Source organism: Symphalangus syndactylus, chromosome 1 (assembly GCF_028878055.3).
Source record: "Symphalangus syndactylus isolate Jambi chromosome 1, NHGRI_mSymSyn1-v2.1_pri, whole genome shotgun sequence".
NCBI classification, from domain to species: domain Eukaryota; kingdom Metazoa; phylum Chordata; class Mammalia; order Primates; family Hylobatidae; genus Symphalangus; species Symphalangus syndactylus.
Genome location: NC_072423.2, coordinates 16,619,046 through 16,635,087, shown reverse-complemented (window position 1 = coordinate 16,635,087; position 16,042 = coordinate 16,619,046). Strand labels below are relative to the sequence as shown.

The 16,042-nt window shown below is 38.1% G+C and overlaps 1 protein-coding gene across 8 annotated transcripts in view; it reads right to left on the bottom strand.

Annotated features, from left to right (window-relative positions):
• RTTN (rotatin) overlaps window positions 1-16,042 on the bottom strand; it is a 205,391-nt gene that overhangs the window by 139,765 nt on the left and 49,584 nt on the right. For 7 of the 8 annotated variants that reach the window (XR_010120163.1, XR_010120168.1, XM_055296715.2 and 4 more), the window contains 5 exons: window positions 8,555-8,680; window positions 7,917-8,033; window positions 6,850-6,986; window positions 3,570-3,741; window positions 238-337 (listed from right to left, as the gene is read on the bottom strand). Coding sequence is in view for 6 of the 8 variants with exons in the window: in XM_055296715.2 (XP_055152690.1) it covers window positions 238-337; window positions 3,570-3,741; window positions 6,850-6,986; window positions 7,917-8,033; window positions 8,555-8,680 (652 nt within the window). In the remaining 2 variants the exon portion in view is untranslated. Of the gene's footprint in view, window positions 1-237; window positions 338-3,569; window positions 3,742-6,849; window positions 6,987-7,188; window positions 7,384-7,916; window positions 8,034-8,554; window positions 8,681-16,042 lie in introns of those variants that run through there. The other variant, XM_063636757.1, reaches the window with a different exon arrangement.

Genomic DNA, 16,042 nt, shown 5'->3' with positions numbered 1-16,042 from the left:
ATGTTGTTAGGCTTTGCTGGACACACACATATGGTCTCTCGCATATTCTTTGGTTTTGGCTTGGTTTGGTTAACAACTCTAAAGATGCAAAAACCATTCTTGAGGGCTGTCAAAAAAAAAAGGCCACAGGCTGGATCTGGCCCATAAACCATAGTTGCCAACTCCTGCCAGTACCACACGGCAATCTAAAATTCTATTATCAACAGTACAGCAATCATTTTCCTTAAAAGACATTACCTTGCATAATCACAGCTAACTGTTCAGCAGCTGACTTTCTCAAAACAAGATCAACATCATCTGAGGTGAAGATTTCATATACCTTTTCAACTGTCTCCAACTACAAACCAAAAAAAAAAAAAAACCAAAATTACATTTATCTGCTTACAGTTCTCCAGTAAGATTTTATAGTTTGTGCCCTATGAACAAAAGCTCAAAAAGTCAACTTATTTAAATAACCAACATATTTACAGGTAAATTCACACAATGCTGGGTTGAGTAGCAGTTCTGTATTTAAGTCTTCAAGGAATTGTCACACTGCTTTTCACAATGGTTGAACTAATTTACACTGCCAACAGTGTGTAAGTATTCCCTTTTCTCCACAACCTCACCAGTATCTGCTATTTTCTGACTTTTAATAATAGGCATTCTGGCCAGGCGCGATGGCTCACGCCTATAATCCCAGCACTCTGGGAAGCTGAGGTGAGCAGATCATCTGAGGTCAGGAGTTCAAGATAAGCCTAGCCAACAAGGTGAAACCCCATCTCTACTAAAAATACAAAAGGCCAACATTGTGAAACTCCATCTCTACTAAAAATACAAAAATTAGCTGGGTGTGGTGGTACACGCCTGTAATCCCAGCTACTCGGGAGGCTGAGACAGGAGAATTGCTTGAATCCAGGAGGCAGAGGTGGCAGTGATCCAAGATCACACCACTGCACTCCAACCTGGGAAACAAAAGTGAAACTCTGTCTCACAAAAAAAAAATAAATAAATAAATAGCCATTCTGACTGGTGTGAGATGGTCCCTCATAGCAGTTTTGATTTGCATTTCTCCAATGATCAGTGATATTGAGCTCTTTTCCATATGCCTTTTGGCCACATGTACGTCTTCTTTTGAAAAATGTCTGTTCTGTCCTTTGTCCACTTTTTAATGGAGCTGTTTGTTTTTTTCTTATAAATTTGTTTAAGTTCCTCATAGATGTTGGATACTCAAAGAAATACACATCATTCTACCATAAAGACACATGCATGTGTATGTTCAATGCAGCACCGTTCACAACAGCAAACACATGGAATCAACCTACATGCCCATCAATGGCAGATTGGATAAAGAAAATGTGGTACATATATACCATAGAGTACCATGCAGCCTTAAAAAAGGACGAGGTCATGTCTTTTGAGGAAACATGGATGAAGCTGGAGGCCATTATCCTTAGCAAAATAACACAGGAACAGAAAACCAAATACTGCATGTTCTCACTTATAAGCAGGAGCTAAATGATGAAAACACAAGGACACAAAGAGGGAACAACGGACACTGGGGCCTACCTGAGGGTGGGGGGTAGGAGGTGGGAGAGGATCTGAAAAATAACTATTGGGTACTAGGCTTAGTACCAGGATGATGAAATAATCTGTACAACAAACCCCCATGACACAAGTTTACCTATATAACAAACCTGCACAGGTACCCCTGAACCTGAAATAAAAGTTTAAAATAAATACATAAATAAATAAAATTTGCAACAATGATGCAGTAGGTCAAGAAGGAACTTAAGATCTAAAATAAAGAGTCATCATGTCAAATAAGTCTTTTTTTTTTTTTTTTTTTTTTTGAGACAGGGTCTCACTCTGGTCACCCAGGCTGGAGTAAAGTGGTGCAATCTCAGCTCACTGCAGACTCCACTTCCTGGGCTCAGGTAATTCTCCTACCTCAGCCTCCCAAGTTGCTGGGACTACAGGCATGCACCACCAAGCCCAGCTAATTTTTTTGTAGTTTTAGTAGAGACAGGGTTTCAACATATTGCCTAGGCTGGGCTCAAGTGGTCTACCCATCTCAGCCTCCCATAGTGCTGGGACTACAGGCATCAGCCACTGTGCCCGGCCCCTCTCTTCTTAATATACATTTTTGCTAGGAAGTTATTTATAACCCATTAATCCATTAGCAACCTTACAAAGGTAACAGAAAACAACTATGTTCCCTAACATCTTTACAGGTAGTACCAGGCTAACCTGAGAAAAGTGACCCAGACCTATGACTCAAGATTTCCCTGTTGCTCCCAGAAACCACCAGCTGGTATTCCCATGAACCTCTCCATTCTTTCTCTTAGAAGACCCCACAGCAAACAGTACTCTGGGACTTGCTGTCCAGCACCCCTTCAAAGCTACTCCCCAGACAAGTCCCTTACTGTCACTTCATGCTAGAACAGCATCTGAGGTGGCAAAACCAGCATCAGGAAAAAGGGACAAGAAAATAACAAAGATGAAGCTCCTTTCTCCCACTCATTGCTATCTTCCAGTCCTAACATGGACTCACAGAAGACATGTTAGAATGCCCCCTCCCCGCCTTCCTCCATACATCAGGGCACAGGAGTGACTACCAATGGCTTAGTACTCAGGGAAGTCCCAACCAGACCTGGTATGTGGCCAGTGGAAGACTCTCCAATCCTCCTGCCAGCACTGTCATACAGCCCTGAACATTCAGTTTAGAAGAACATAATGTGTTTCCCCATTAAAAAGCAAACAAACAAACAAAAAAACCGACTGTATCACATGTGGCTCTACCATACTACTACAGGCCTTGGCAAGTTAGTCTAAAATAAAACAGACAGATTGCAAACTTGAGTGAAATGAGAAAGTACAGAACACAGGAATGAATCCATGAAAACAGTGGACTAGTGGACAGCTTTCTTTATAGAATTCTCCATCAGTCCAGCATGCTATAGGTACAGTCCTAGCTAAAGACAGGAAAATGTATTTACAGCCGCTGCCCATTGCTCCCATTACCATCTGAGCTCCACCTCCTGTCAGATCAGCGGCAGCATTCGATTCTCATAGGAGTGCAAACCGTATTGTGAACTAGGTATGTGAGGGATCTCGGCTGTCTGCTCCTTAAGAGAATTTAACTAATGTCTGATGATCTGTCACTGTCTCCCATTACCCCCACATGGGACTGTCTAGTTGCAAGAAAACAAGTTCAGAGCTCCCACTGATTCTACATTATGGTGAGTTGTACAATTATTTCACTATATATTACAATGTAATAACAATAGAAATAAAGTACACAATAAATATAATGCACTTGAATCATCCCAAAACAATACTCCTGCCCCGATCCATGGAAAAATTGTCCTGTGAAACTGGTCCCTAGTGCCAAAAAGGTTGGGACCACTGCAATAAATCAACGTATCTAGAAGCCAGATAAAGCCAGAACACAATTTCAAACCAGCCCTGAATCCCCATAATTCTCTCCCTCCCCAGGACATACACAAACTGAAGAATGTCACATAAAATACATGATATAAAAATGTATCAAATTACCACACAGTAATAAACTCAAAATTTATAGTCACCTTAATAACCAGCTCTCTTCTGTCATCCAGTTTGAGTTCGATAGGTTTCTTCACAATGAATAAATTAGTAACTTTGGAGAGAACTCTGGCGTCTATTAGAGGACGCTTTGTATCAGCCCCTTCTTCACTGGTAAGATGGAATGCTAAAAGCTTTAATGCTAGTGAACGGACCCTAAGAACACAAAGTACTTAAGTCGAACTTTATGATATACAAATGTCTATTTTAAAAGGGCTTGTAATCACAAGTAATTATATATCCACAAAGTACAATAAGTAGTCACAATTATACTGCCATTACTAGTAATAATTTACTTTTTCTACTAAAAAATCTTTGATATATAATTATAATGATTTATTCAATATAATAGTTATAAAATAAACATCAGAAACAAAAAATAGTAACTACAAATGAGACAGACTCATTGAGATTAAATATCAGTAAACTTCAATAAGTACATCTGCGAATTAAATCTATAACTCCTGTCTTCAAATCTAGTGAACTATTCCCAACCATAAAAAGTATCACAGACCGCTGACCACAGTCCAAACGTTAAGTTGAACCCACAGGAAAGTAATGAGGCTCATAAAGGAAGTGTGGTAACACTACAATGTATAAAAATCTTCTTATATCAGGGGCCAAACAGATTCCTGTCAAATATGAAAATACAAATACTTTTTCCTTATCTGGAAGGGATTAGGAATAAGGTCAGCTGAGTGGGGAGGTGGGAGACTTTTCAAGAAAAGAGTAAATACTATATGCCACTAAACAATGAAATAGAGAAACAGAAAAACCACTGAGTGTACAAAGGTCACTAAGGCGGCAGATACTGAGTCAACCATGTATATGTCACTCCTCTGATAGGTTTTCGAACTACCTGGAAACTGGACAAATTTTAAGCAATAATACAAGTTGCCAGGTTTTAAGAACTACCTATAAGACAACAATTAAAACATGCATCATTAGGGTGGCCCTCTTACTACAGACTAGAGCAGGTTGCCTTCTGTATGTAGGCCTGCCACCTTGAGCCCCTGTATCATAACTTTTATCTGACTTTATGATAATTAATAATAAAGAATAATTGATAATAAGAGCTATCTTCCCGGTTACACACTAAATGCTGAAAGGGCAGGGCCCATGTCTGTGTTGTGTGCTGCTACGTTCCCACAGCTCATAGACATATAGTAAGACATCCAGTAAATACTTCCTGAATCTAACACAAAGTAGATATTTACTGCAATATTGTTAACTGATATCATCTCCAGAGGACTAATAAGTCAGGCAAACTTTCTCCCTCTCCATTTCCTGAGTTACCTCAAGAGAGCTTAGAAAGGCTAAACACCTATCTAATAGTTTTCCCTTGTTCCTTACATTCTAAGCCAATGATATCTGTATTCACATCTGGGGTTGTCAGTTGAGAGACAGGTATAACCCCTAGCAAAGGTGGCTAGAGATGAGATATGTAAAGCATGTATTTATGCATCTTGTTCTCTGGTATATACATTTAGCATATTTTTAGGTTTAGCATAGGATGCCACAATCCAGTTATTCCTATACATGTATGTAATTCTTTAACAGTTTTGAGTACAGTCATGCACTGCGTAACAATGTTACAGTCAACAGTGGATCACATATACAACAGTGGTCTCATAGGATTATATTACCATATTTTTCTAAATCTTTTCTATGTTTACATACACAAATGCCACTGTGTTACAACTGCCTATGGTATTCAGTACAGTAACATGCTGTACAGCTTTGTAGCCTAGAAGCAATAGGCTATAGGATATAGCCTAGGTATGTATGTAGTAAGTTACTTAGGTTTGTGTAAGGTACATTCTATGATGTTCACACAAGGACAGAATCACCTAACAAAGCATTTCTCAGGATGCATCCATGTCATTAAGCAACGCATGACTGTGTATTTATGTATAAGGTACTCTATGAAGTTCTGAGAATATAAAGATTAGCCAACAGACAGGGTTCCTGTCTACATGGAGTTTATGGATGGGTTGGTGGGATGGGGTAGAATTAATACAATAAGGAAAACAAATATGTCATTTGAATTGTTTCAAGTTCTGTATAATAGAGACTTATCTTACCCAAAGAAAGATCTGGCCTGGCCTTGCGCTATGCTCCTGGGGGCGTACTGCCTTAGAATGTCTTTATTAAACTGAGGACCTTGGGCCCCGAAAAGCAAACAAGAAATGACCCCTATTGTGTTAATTCTCCAAACTGGGGGTTTGTTCAAGTAAGGAGTACCACACTAGCATGTTAATTAACAGGGAACAGCCTTTCTGGATGTGTAGAAGACAACCTGAGAACACAAGCACATTAACTCCCTCTGCCCTACTTCTTCCTGTATCACCCATAACATTACTCTCTACAATACAGAGATATTTTAAAGACTCTATAATTTTCCACCTTCCATTCTCTTAACAGTTTAGTTAACTTCCACCTACTTCCTTATTTTTCAGTCCAGAGATCTGTCTATAAATAAGCTGCTGTATTTTCAGGATTAAGGTTTGGGAAACACAAATTATCCACTGTTAAAAGAGCATCTGTCCATTCTTCCTAGCCTTTTCAACCAGCTATTCCTCTTTATCCCTGCGTATCCATCTCGACTCTCAGTATTTTTTTCTTTTTCAGTAAGGGAAAATCTAACCAGTGTTACCTAAAAATAATAATAGAAAAGATTCATGTTGCAATGACAGAGAAGGAAGAAAAACAGTATCATTCTCCTTCTTTTCATTAATTAAAACAATGCTTATATTAATGGCAGTCAAAGAAAGGATACGTTTTCAGTTTCTCAAGTAAGAACACAGCTATACTGGATTAAAATACCTGCATAACTCTGGTATATGAGACAACTGGCCTACTATATTTATTAAAAACTTAATATTCAGAACACATGTTTACAAAAGGATCACTCTGGGAGGCTAACAATTTCTAAAGAGAAGATGGGAATGCACTATAATTTTTACCATCTATTTATCTCCATGGCTCTCCAACTTGCCTGGGCACTACTGAGCAGCACTTAGTAGCAGTCCTATAACAAGGGCTGATCTGGCAAGGAATAACTTGGCTGTAAAGTGGATGAAACGTCAGCAAGTACATAAAAGACATTGTATCTGCTTAGTTTCACGCATTAGTTTCCTCTAGTAATGGAGTAACACCCTCCTTAAAAATTCTTTAGTTTTGTTTCAAATTATATATAGTTACTATACTTTCTTAGCATGTTTCCATTAATCTTTGATGTTCACAAGATTATGTTGTACTCACGATGGCTTCTTCACTAGCAAAAGTCGCAGCATGGACTTTAATCGGGTAGTACACGGAAGAATCTCTTCTGTGTCAGAACTTGCTTTGCTTAGAAGGAGAATGCAGTTACCCAAAGGATCTTCTGTGTCGGCATAGCCCTAATAGATTTGTTTTTAAAGAGAAATTATTGTCTAATTGTATACATAACTTTTCAACTTGAAAATAAAAATTGTATTGTCCTATCAGCAACTCATAAATGTCTTTCGATTCAGTTGAATAAAATAGTTATTTTTTAAAATAACCTCTATGAGCTAAGGAGCCTAAATAAAACTGTATTTAAAAGAAAATACATATACATACAGGAGAACTTCAGGAAAACATGCCAACCTTCTTGACACTTGCTGATTTTTCTATTTTCTAAGATTCTAACAGTGGCACCTCCCCTCGGTGAAGCACCTCGCAGATCCTCAGCCACCCTAAGAAGATGGAATGCTCTAAATGCTACACACATGGAAGAGGACCCTGTGAGTCTCAAGGCACAAGGCCTGGGCTCTCTCTTCTAAAAGAGGACTGTGCTTATGATGGCATTTCTGAACTCCACCTTTTCATCCAAAAGAGACAGGAACCTGACTCCTTTAATGTCCAGAAGGATTGCTTTAAAAAAAAAAAAAAAAAGCTGTTTCTAGGAGCATGTTAATTAAGGTATCACTCTAATCATACATATGCATGGATAGAATTCATGAGGCAAGTTAGTTATGTAAGGTCTCCTTAAAAAGCACTGTTAGCTCTGCCTAAAAGCCTTTATATAAGGTTGAGTTCTATTTTTCACAGTCAATGCTGTGAATGCACCTCACTTTTTAACCTCCCACCCAGATATATAAAATATATACAGACAAATTAGCTATCCTGGTTTAACTTACTGCCAGAAACAAGACAGCCACCCACTTCCTGTTCACTTATCCCCAGCGCCTTCACAGCTTCTCTTCATTTCTCTCACAACTTGACAGTTTTGCTGTTTGCATGCATTTAAATCAATCACACCCAGCCAAAGATAAATGGTATCATAAAAAGTGAATTTCACAGAATACCTGTAGTATTGGAATGACAGGACAGAGAGATTCAATAAACTTGTTCCAGGTCAGTGCTGTCATCATCAATCGTCCCTGAAGCAGGTATAACAGAATGGCCTTGGCAGCAGTGTTCACCTGCTCAACAACAAAGACCCAATAAACCAGTCAAATGAGATGTCCCGCTAGGTCACCTGACACACCTGGAACATTTTATAGCATGTGGAAAGATGCTAAAATTAACATTTCTTTCTTTCAAATGTTCGTATTTCCATAGCATCATCTTACATTCTGTTCTGTTTTTCTTCCTTAATATTTCTAATTTTTTACCTTTAATGTACATTGGTCCCTTGAGTAAAAATTTCCCTAACTGAAATAATCTGCTTACTACCTGTACTGTATAGTTCTCTACATCTTAGATGAAAAATGTAAGTAAACTGATCTGAATTTTTTGAAATCAAGTGTGTCCTGTATTTTTATTCCCACATTTTACGTAACATTTATTTTTATTTAAATAACACTTCAACTGAACCAATGTACCAAAGACAGGTTTCTTTTTAGTTTCTCACCATGCTATCTAAACTATATTAGAATATCACCTTGATTTAGCTGAGTATCTAAATTACTGTAATATTTTCACTTATTTTTAACGTTCATACCTCACTTTTGGGCTCTTGAATGCCAAATACAGAGATTTCATACAGAACTTTTGGATGAAGTAGAAAATGAATTCCATTGCAAAGTGAAGACACAGGTTTAGTGACATTATGGACACCTAAACATTCCTGTAAAATAATATTAAAAAGTATTTTTAAATTAGCAACACTGATTTTTCCGAAAGATCCATCTTTCTTCTGTTTATAATCCCATTTCTATTTTAGTTTTTACTTCATTGAAACTTTTTTTAACAAGAGAGAATGAAAAAGATTCTCCTGTCTAACAGTTTCTTAGTTTGTAGGAGACACGTATTATATTACTTTCTGCCAACAAGCATAATCATGATAAATTAAGTAAACAAACGGCTGAGACAACCACAATCTCTTAGTTATTCATCATGATAGACACAAAGGCCATAAACACAGTAAGAAACCTATCCTAAGGTATTTGCATTTTACTTACAAAGGTTGGGAAAGAAAAATTCAACATGAAAAGACTTCAAAGACTTCAAGTTATGGGAGACATAACTTTATATACTATATATATTTATATTCTATATATATACAATATAAAGAATACATATTTTATATATATATACCTATTATATATAATTTTATATGCTATATATTTATATTCTATATATGTGATATATATATGATTATATAAAGTTATCATCAATACAGCTATGTACCTAAAATACAATTACTTTGAACCAACACTTAGAGTAACTATCAGGAATTTTTTTCTCAATATGTGATAGAGAATAGTATTTTGTTAGCAGCTATTTAAGGTGAGAGGGAAAAAAAGCTACTTGAAATATTAATGGAATTTAAATACAATATAGAAGGTAAAAATACAATAAATAATGAGTTACATGAATACTACTTTTTTCATTCTGCAAATTTCTACTTCCTATTACCAACAATTCAAAGGTCAAAAAGTTACACACATACACTCATATATGTATTTGCATAAATTATTTTTCTTTCAACTGTTAACTTCATGCCACAGACAGCAACTTCATTCGTATTACAAGCTTTTCAAAGATCTAAAGCCTCAGCCCTAAACAATAGCTGTCACCTACTTCCTTAAGATACTTACCTACCATCTAAACTGTGACTATCCCCTTCTGAAACCAAGATTTACTTCCTAAAATTGTCTTATTTTTCTCCAGCACCTTTATTTTTCTTCACATGATTATTCTAATCACCATATGACATATTCTAATGTGTCTCTGGCCCTGGCTTTCCCCTCTTGATAACAATTCATTTTTCAGCTCTCTTTCCCACCACAAGTCCTCACAAGAGTTCGCTGTCCTCAGTCAGTACTTCCTCATTTGCCAGGCCCTCTTCAATGCACATCAGCAGGACTTAGGTTCCTACCATTCCACAGGAGCTTCTCGTAGAGGACACCAACAACCTCAGTGATGCCAAATCCAACGTGTGGTTCTCATCTGACTCTTCCTTCGAACCTCTGTCTCCACTTCTGGCTCCCTCTGTTCCCAGCTTCTAACTGGTTAGATCCTAGACGGCCTTCTCTTCCCTAGTCTCTCACTAGTTGATCCTATCAAAGCTTGTGGCTTTAATATCATCTCTAAGCTGATGACTGAAAATTTTATACCTAATCTGGGCTCCACACTCCAAAGGTAGTGTGGTGCAATGCTTAAGAATATGGGCTTTGGAGTGAGCCTATCAGGGTTCAAAGCCCAGTTTCACCACTTTTAGTTGAATGACCTTGGACAAACTCAAAGTATCTCCATTTTCAGAAAGAGGTAGTACCTAGCTTACAGGGCTGTTAGGAGGATTCAGTGAGATAATATACTTATAAAAGTACTTGATACATAAAGTAAATGCTCAATAAATGTTAGCTGCTATCATTATTATCAATGAAATTATTAGCATTAGCATTATTATATTTAACAGTCTACTTAACATATGCATTTGATATAAAAAGGCATGTCAAACTTAGGTTCAAAACAGAATTCTACCCAATCCACAATCCCATATTTGGGACATCAATCCAACTGCTAAATCCAAAACCTTAAAATTCATCCTTGATCACTCTCTATCTCCTACTCCTATTATCAGCAAGACCAATTAGCTCCACATCTGTAATGCCTCCTAAATTCATTTCCTTCTCTTCATCTCCACTACACCACCACATCTCATCAGGGCTACTACAGTGAAACTGGTCTTCTTGCTTCCATCCTGACCCCCTACAATCCATTCCCCACAATGGGAGAATGATCTTTTCAGAAAGATCATCAGATCAAGTTAAAATCATTCATAGCATCTCACTGTACTTAGAATACAATTCATAGCTTTATAATGTTTGGCACCTGCCTACTTTTCAGACCCAATCTGGCACCATTTTTCTGTTATCTCATTATACTGCCCTTCTTTTTGTTCGTGAAACACTCGAAGTACATTCTCACCTGAAAAGCAGAGACTTTTCACCTGTTGTTTCCTCTGGCTAGAAATTCTCCCTCCCTCCCTAGCCAGCCTACATAAATTTGGTCCACATTACTAATCATTCTCTAGTCCTTTATCCTTTCATTGTCTTTACAACACTATTTTCTTTAAAACACTAAATACATAGAATGTATACGCAGTGTTGTAAACTATATATATATATATTCTATACATATAGTGTTATAAAGAAAACTATATATACATACATACACGCACACATACACATACATACTTTTTATGTATTTAAAGAATTTTTTTTTAATTATTACATACTTCTCTCTCTGTCCCCTATGAGAAGGTAAGCTCTCTGATAAGGCTCTTTTCTGTACTTTATATCACTACAGTCTAGCGTATAGTAAAGTGTCCAGTAAATATTGCTAAATGAATGTTAGATGTAGGTAACATGGAAGTGGTGGCCATTTAATCATCCCTAAATTTAAAAGCTATTTTACCTCTTTACCATACCATCCTCAAAGTTAAGTCTTACAATAAAAAGCTAACTTGCCTCTTCAGAAAAAGTAACCTCCACATTACTAGCATGCTCCTACATTTAGGTTAGGTAAAGCTTCAGCAACGCCTTGGAGATTTACCGGAAGACACTGGAATAATATCATCTGACAGACATAGCCAATTAAAGTGAAATGCCTTTACAAATCCTTATATCCAAACCAAGATACTATATCTTTATGACACAGGGGCTACAAGAAATCTCATCATTTGGAGCTTTTGATTTGGATTATTATAACTCCCTGATAATAAATATGTATCAATTTTTTAAAACCACATTGCACTATACAGATAATTATCTTTTGTGACCAAAGAAAAATCAACATATTTTGCAAGAACAGTGTCAACTAATATAAATTTCCAAATAGTTGACAAGAAAATAAAACATTAAATGAAAGTTCACATTCTTTTATTTTCTCTCCTTTTACAACTAGGATAATAAGGTGAGTTTTAACAAAAAATATTCTTTCAGTTTAAATTTTGCAACAAAATGTATGACACTTCGTTATAAAAACTATAGTATATTAAAATTTAGAATTTTCAAAATTACTAAAATTCAGTGCATTTTTTTAAAAAACAAATTCGAAACTGACACACATATATTTATTTCTGACATTCCTTTTTTCCTATCATTCTACGATAGGAAAAATTATCTGGATGTTAATTTTTTAGAACTCCTCTAAAAAATTAACATCCAGATTATTCCTACTTGAAATTCATCATATACCAAAATGATCATATACATCAGTAACTCAATTTACATCAAATATTTTCCTATCTGCAAAAATTTTTATTTCCAATAATTATTTAAAATCTGCCTCAAGAAAGATATCAAATCGTATTCCACCATTTTAAATTTAGGGGTATAATAACTATCCCAAATACAGGGATCTTAGTTTCTTGACCCATTTATCTCAATGATACTCACCTGCCCTATAACTGAGGAACCCTCCTCTTTTCACTTGTTCTACCTCTAAAATCATAAATGTAGGTTTCTAATCTTCTTACTCAACTTGAAATACGGTCCTTCTTTGACCTCCAGTCCATAAACCCTTCTACTTTCTTCCCTGTAGTCTTTACAGCCTTTGGTTCTACGGTCTACCATTTCAACTACTCAGCTCACTTGCACCAAAGGTGTTCCCTCCTCCCCGACAGCAATGAAATAACCCAACCCTTGATCGATCTCAATGTTCACACTCCCCAAAACCACACCAGCTAGCCAAAGATAAACATGCAAAGTAGAATAGTCTCCCTATTAAGATTATAGACACAATTGACTAAGCTCTTCATGCAGCCCAAAAATGCTACTATTTGATATTATCAAATACCTACTCATGTTGGTCATTTCACACACTCAACATCTCACTTTCAATCTCAAAGAAAATACAGACTCAATAGAAGGAGGCTCCTGCAACTTCCTGTTATATCTAAGCCCACATAACCCCAATTAGCCATCATGTTCAAGGTCCCACTGCCTTCAACTTTCAAAGGCACTAGCTTCTTTTAATTAGCTACTTGCTACCCACTATCTTCAATCTTTCCTCCTCTGATTCTTTTTATTATTTCAACATATACAAATGAAAATATAACACTTCATTACAAACCCCTTCCAAGGTGCATCACCACTAACTGTCAAATCCCTAAAAGCAAGGCAGAAACAAATATATAACCACCATCTAGAGAATACGAGATCACAAGAAAAAGCTACCCTGCCAAAGAAAACCTGAAAATCAAAATAACAGTATCTGCTAAAATAAACAACATAAGGAAGATTCAATAGCCATAACAAGTGGGAGGATTCTAATACAATAATCTAAATAAGATTATAAAATAAATATGTTTAAAATTTACAACGACACAAAAGAAGAAACTAGAGGACTTGTTCCTGGCCTTGAGCAGCTCTTAGGGAAGTGGTGAGTGCAATAGGCATGGAGCAGCCCACTCTTGCAATGATCCTCTAGGCTCCTAACTATGGGAGACCCCATGACCTGCACAGACCTTTGAGTTGCAAGACAGAACTGCCCAATGAATTGCCAGAGACAGAATCCCGGTCTGCACAGAGCCCAGAGGGTCTGGTGCAGTAATGGCTGCACTGGGGCATGGCCACAGGTGCCTGTTGTGGGAAGTCAGGGACCCTGAACGGAGAGACCGGCTGAAGCCATGGCAGAAGAACGTGGATTGTGAAGATTTCATGGACATTTATTAGTTCCCCAAATTAATACTTTTATAATTTCTTATGCCTGTCTTTACTGCAATCTCTAAACATAAATTGTGAAGATTTCATGGACACTTATCACTCACCCAATCAATACCCTTGTGATTTCCTATGCCTGTCTTTACTTTAATCTCTTAATCCTGTCATCTCGTAAGCCAAGGAGGATGTATGTCACCTCAGGACCCTGTGATAATTGCGTTAACTGCACAAATTGTAGAGCGTGTATGTTTGAACAATATGAAATCTGGGCTCCTTGAAAAAAAAACAGAGTAACAGCAATGTTCAGGGAATAAGACAGATAACCTTAAACTCTGACTGCTGGTGAGCCGGGTGGAACAGAGCCATATTTCTCTTCTTTCAAAAGCAAATGGGAGAAATATCGCTGAATTCTTTTTCTCAGCAAAGAACATCCCTGAGAAAGAGAATGTGCCCCTGAGGGTGGGTCTCTAAAATGGCCCCCTTGGGTGTGGCTGTCTTGTATGGTCGAGACTGTAGGGATGAAATAAGCCCCCGTCTCCCATAGCGCTCCCAGGCTTATTAGGAAGAGGAAATTCCCGCCTAATAAATTTTGCTCAGACAGGTTGCTCTCAAACCCTGTCTACTGATAAGATGTTATCAATGACAATGGTGCCCAAAACTTCATTAGCAATTTTAATTTCGCCCCGATCCTGTGATCCTGTGATCTCATCCTGCCTCCATTTGCCTTGTGATATTCTATTACCTTGTGAGGTAGGGGATCTTTGTTACCCACACCCTATTCGTACACTCCCTCCCCTTTTGAAAGTCGCTAATAAAAACTTGCTGGTTTTGCGGCTTGTGGGGCATCACTGAACCCACCGACATGTGATGTCTCCTCCGGACGCCCAGCTTTAAAATTTCCCTCTTTTGTACTCTGTCACTTTATTTCCCAACCCGGCTGACACTTAGGGAAAATAGAAAAGAACCTACGTGACTATCGGGGCAGGTTCCCCGATAGGTGCCCATCACCCAAAGCTTGACATACTCCTCTAGGTGGCTTTGGTCTTAGTTGGCTGCCAGAAGTAGAAAGAGCAGGGCTATCTTTCCCACAAGACTAGGCCAACCTGATCTGAATGCCACCCTGTCTGCCAGCCTTTCAAAGGGTCCTGTCTGTCTCACTAGCTTGCAATACAGCCTCAGCTGCCCTGTCGAGATGCTCGCCAACAGCCACCACCACAGGTCTTTTGCCAACAGCCTCTGCCTTCCTGTCAGAGCGCTTTTGCAGGCACACACCCGCCCACAGCAATCCCTACTGGCACACACTTGCCTGCAGCCTCCCCTGCCAGTGCGCACTCGCCCATGGTCACCCCCACCACAAGTGCACTCTCCCAAAGCACCACCCCATGCCCCCCCAGAGCACTTTCTCAGGCAGTCACCATCGGAAAGTTGTTGCCAGCAGACTGGGAACATCTCGGCTCCTCCAGTGCAGCAGGTGCTTGACCTCAAGGGAACAGAAATCAAAACCACTGGCCTGTTCAGTGCACCCCCAGGGTTAGAGCACACAGCCCAGGGGTGCTGAGCTGAGCTCTGGCCCTGAAAGCACACAGAAACCAAGCCAATTGACTAATCCCAACTTATACCACAGTAAAATCCTCAACGGCATCAAATAATACAAAAGCAAAAGGCCCCATCCAAGGTAGAGCAACTTCAAAGATTAAAGGAACATCAGCCCACACAGATAAGAAAAAAACAGTATAAGAATTCTGGCAATTCTAAAAGCCAGAATGTCTTCTTACTTTCAAATAACCACACGAGCTCCCTAGCAATCGTTCTTAACCAAACTGAAATGGCTAAAATGACAGAATTCAGAAGCTGGAAGGCAAGGAAGCTCGACAAGATACTGAAGAAGGCTGAAGCCCCACCTATGGAAACCGGTAAAATGGTGCTTTGATCCATGATCGGATCTGACAGAAACATTTTAAGTAAGAACAAAACTGAACTTCTGGAAACAAAAATTTCATGATAGGAATTTCATAATGCAATTGGAAGCATTAATAACATAACTGAGGAAAAAAATCTCAGAGCTCAAAGACTACTCCTTTGAATCAACACAGGCAAACAGAAATAAAGAAAAAAGAATTTAAAAATGAAAAAAAAAAAACTTCAAGAAATATGGGACTATGTAAACAAAACGAACCTACCACCCATCAGCATTCCCGAAAGAGAAGGAGAGACAGCAAGCAACTTGGAAAGCATATTTGTGGATATTTTCCACGAAAATTTCTCCAACCTCACTAGGCAGGTCAATAAGCAAATTCAGGAAACTCAGAGAACCCCAG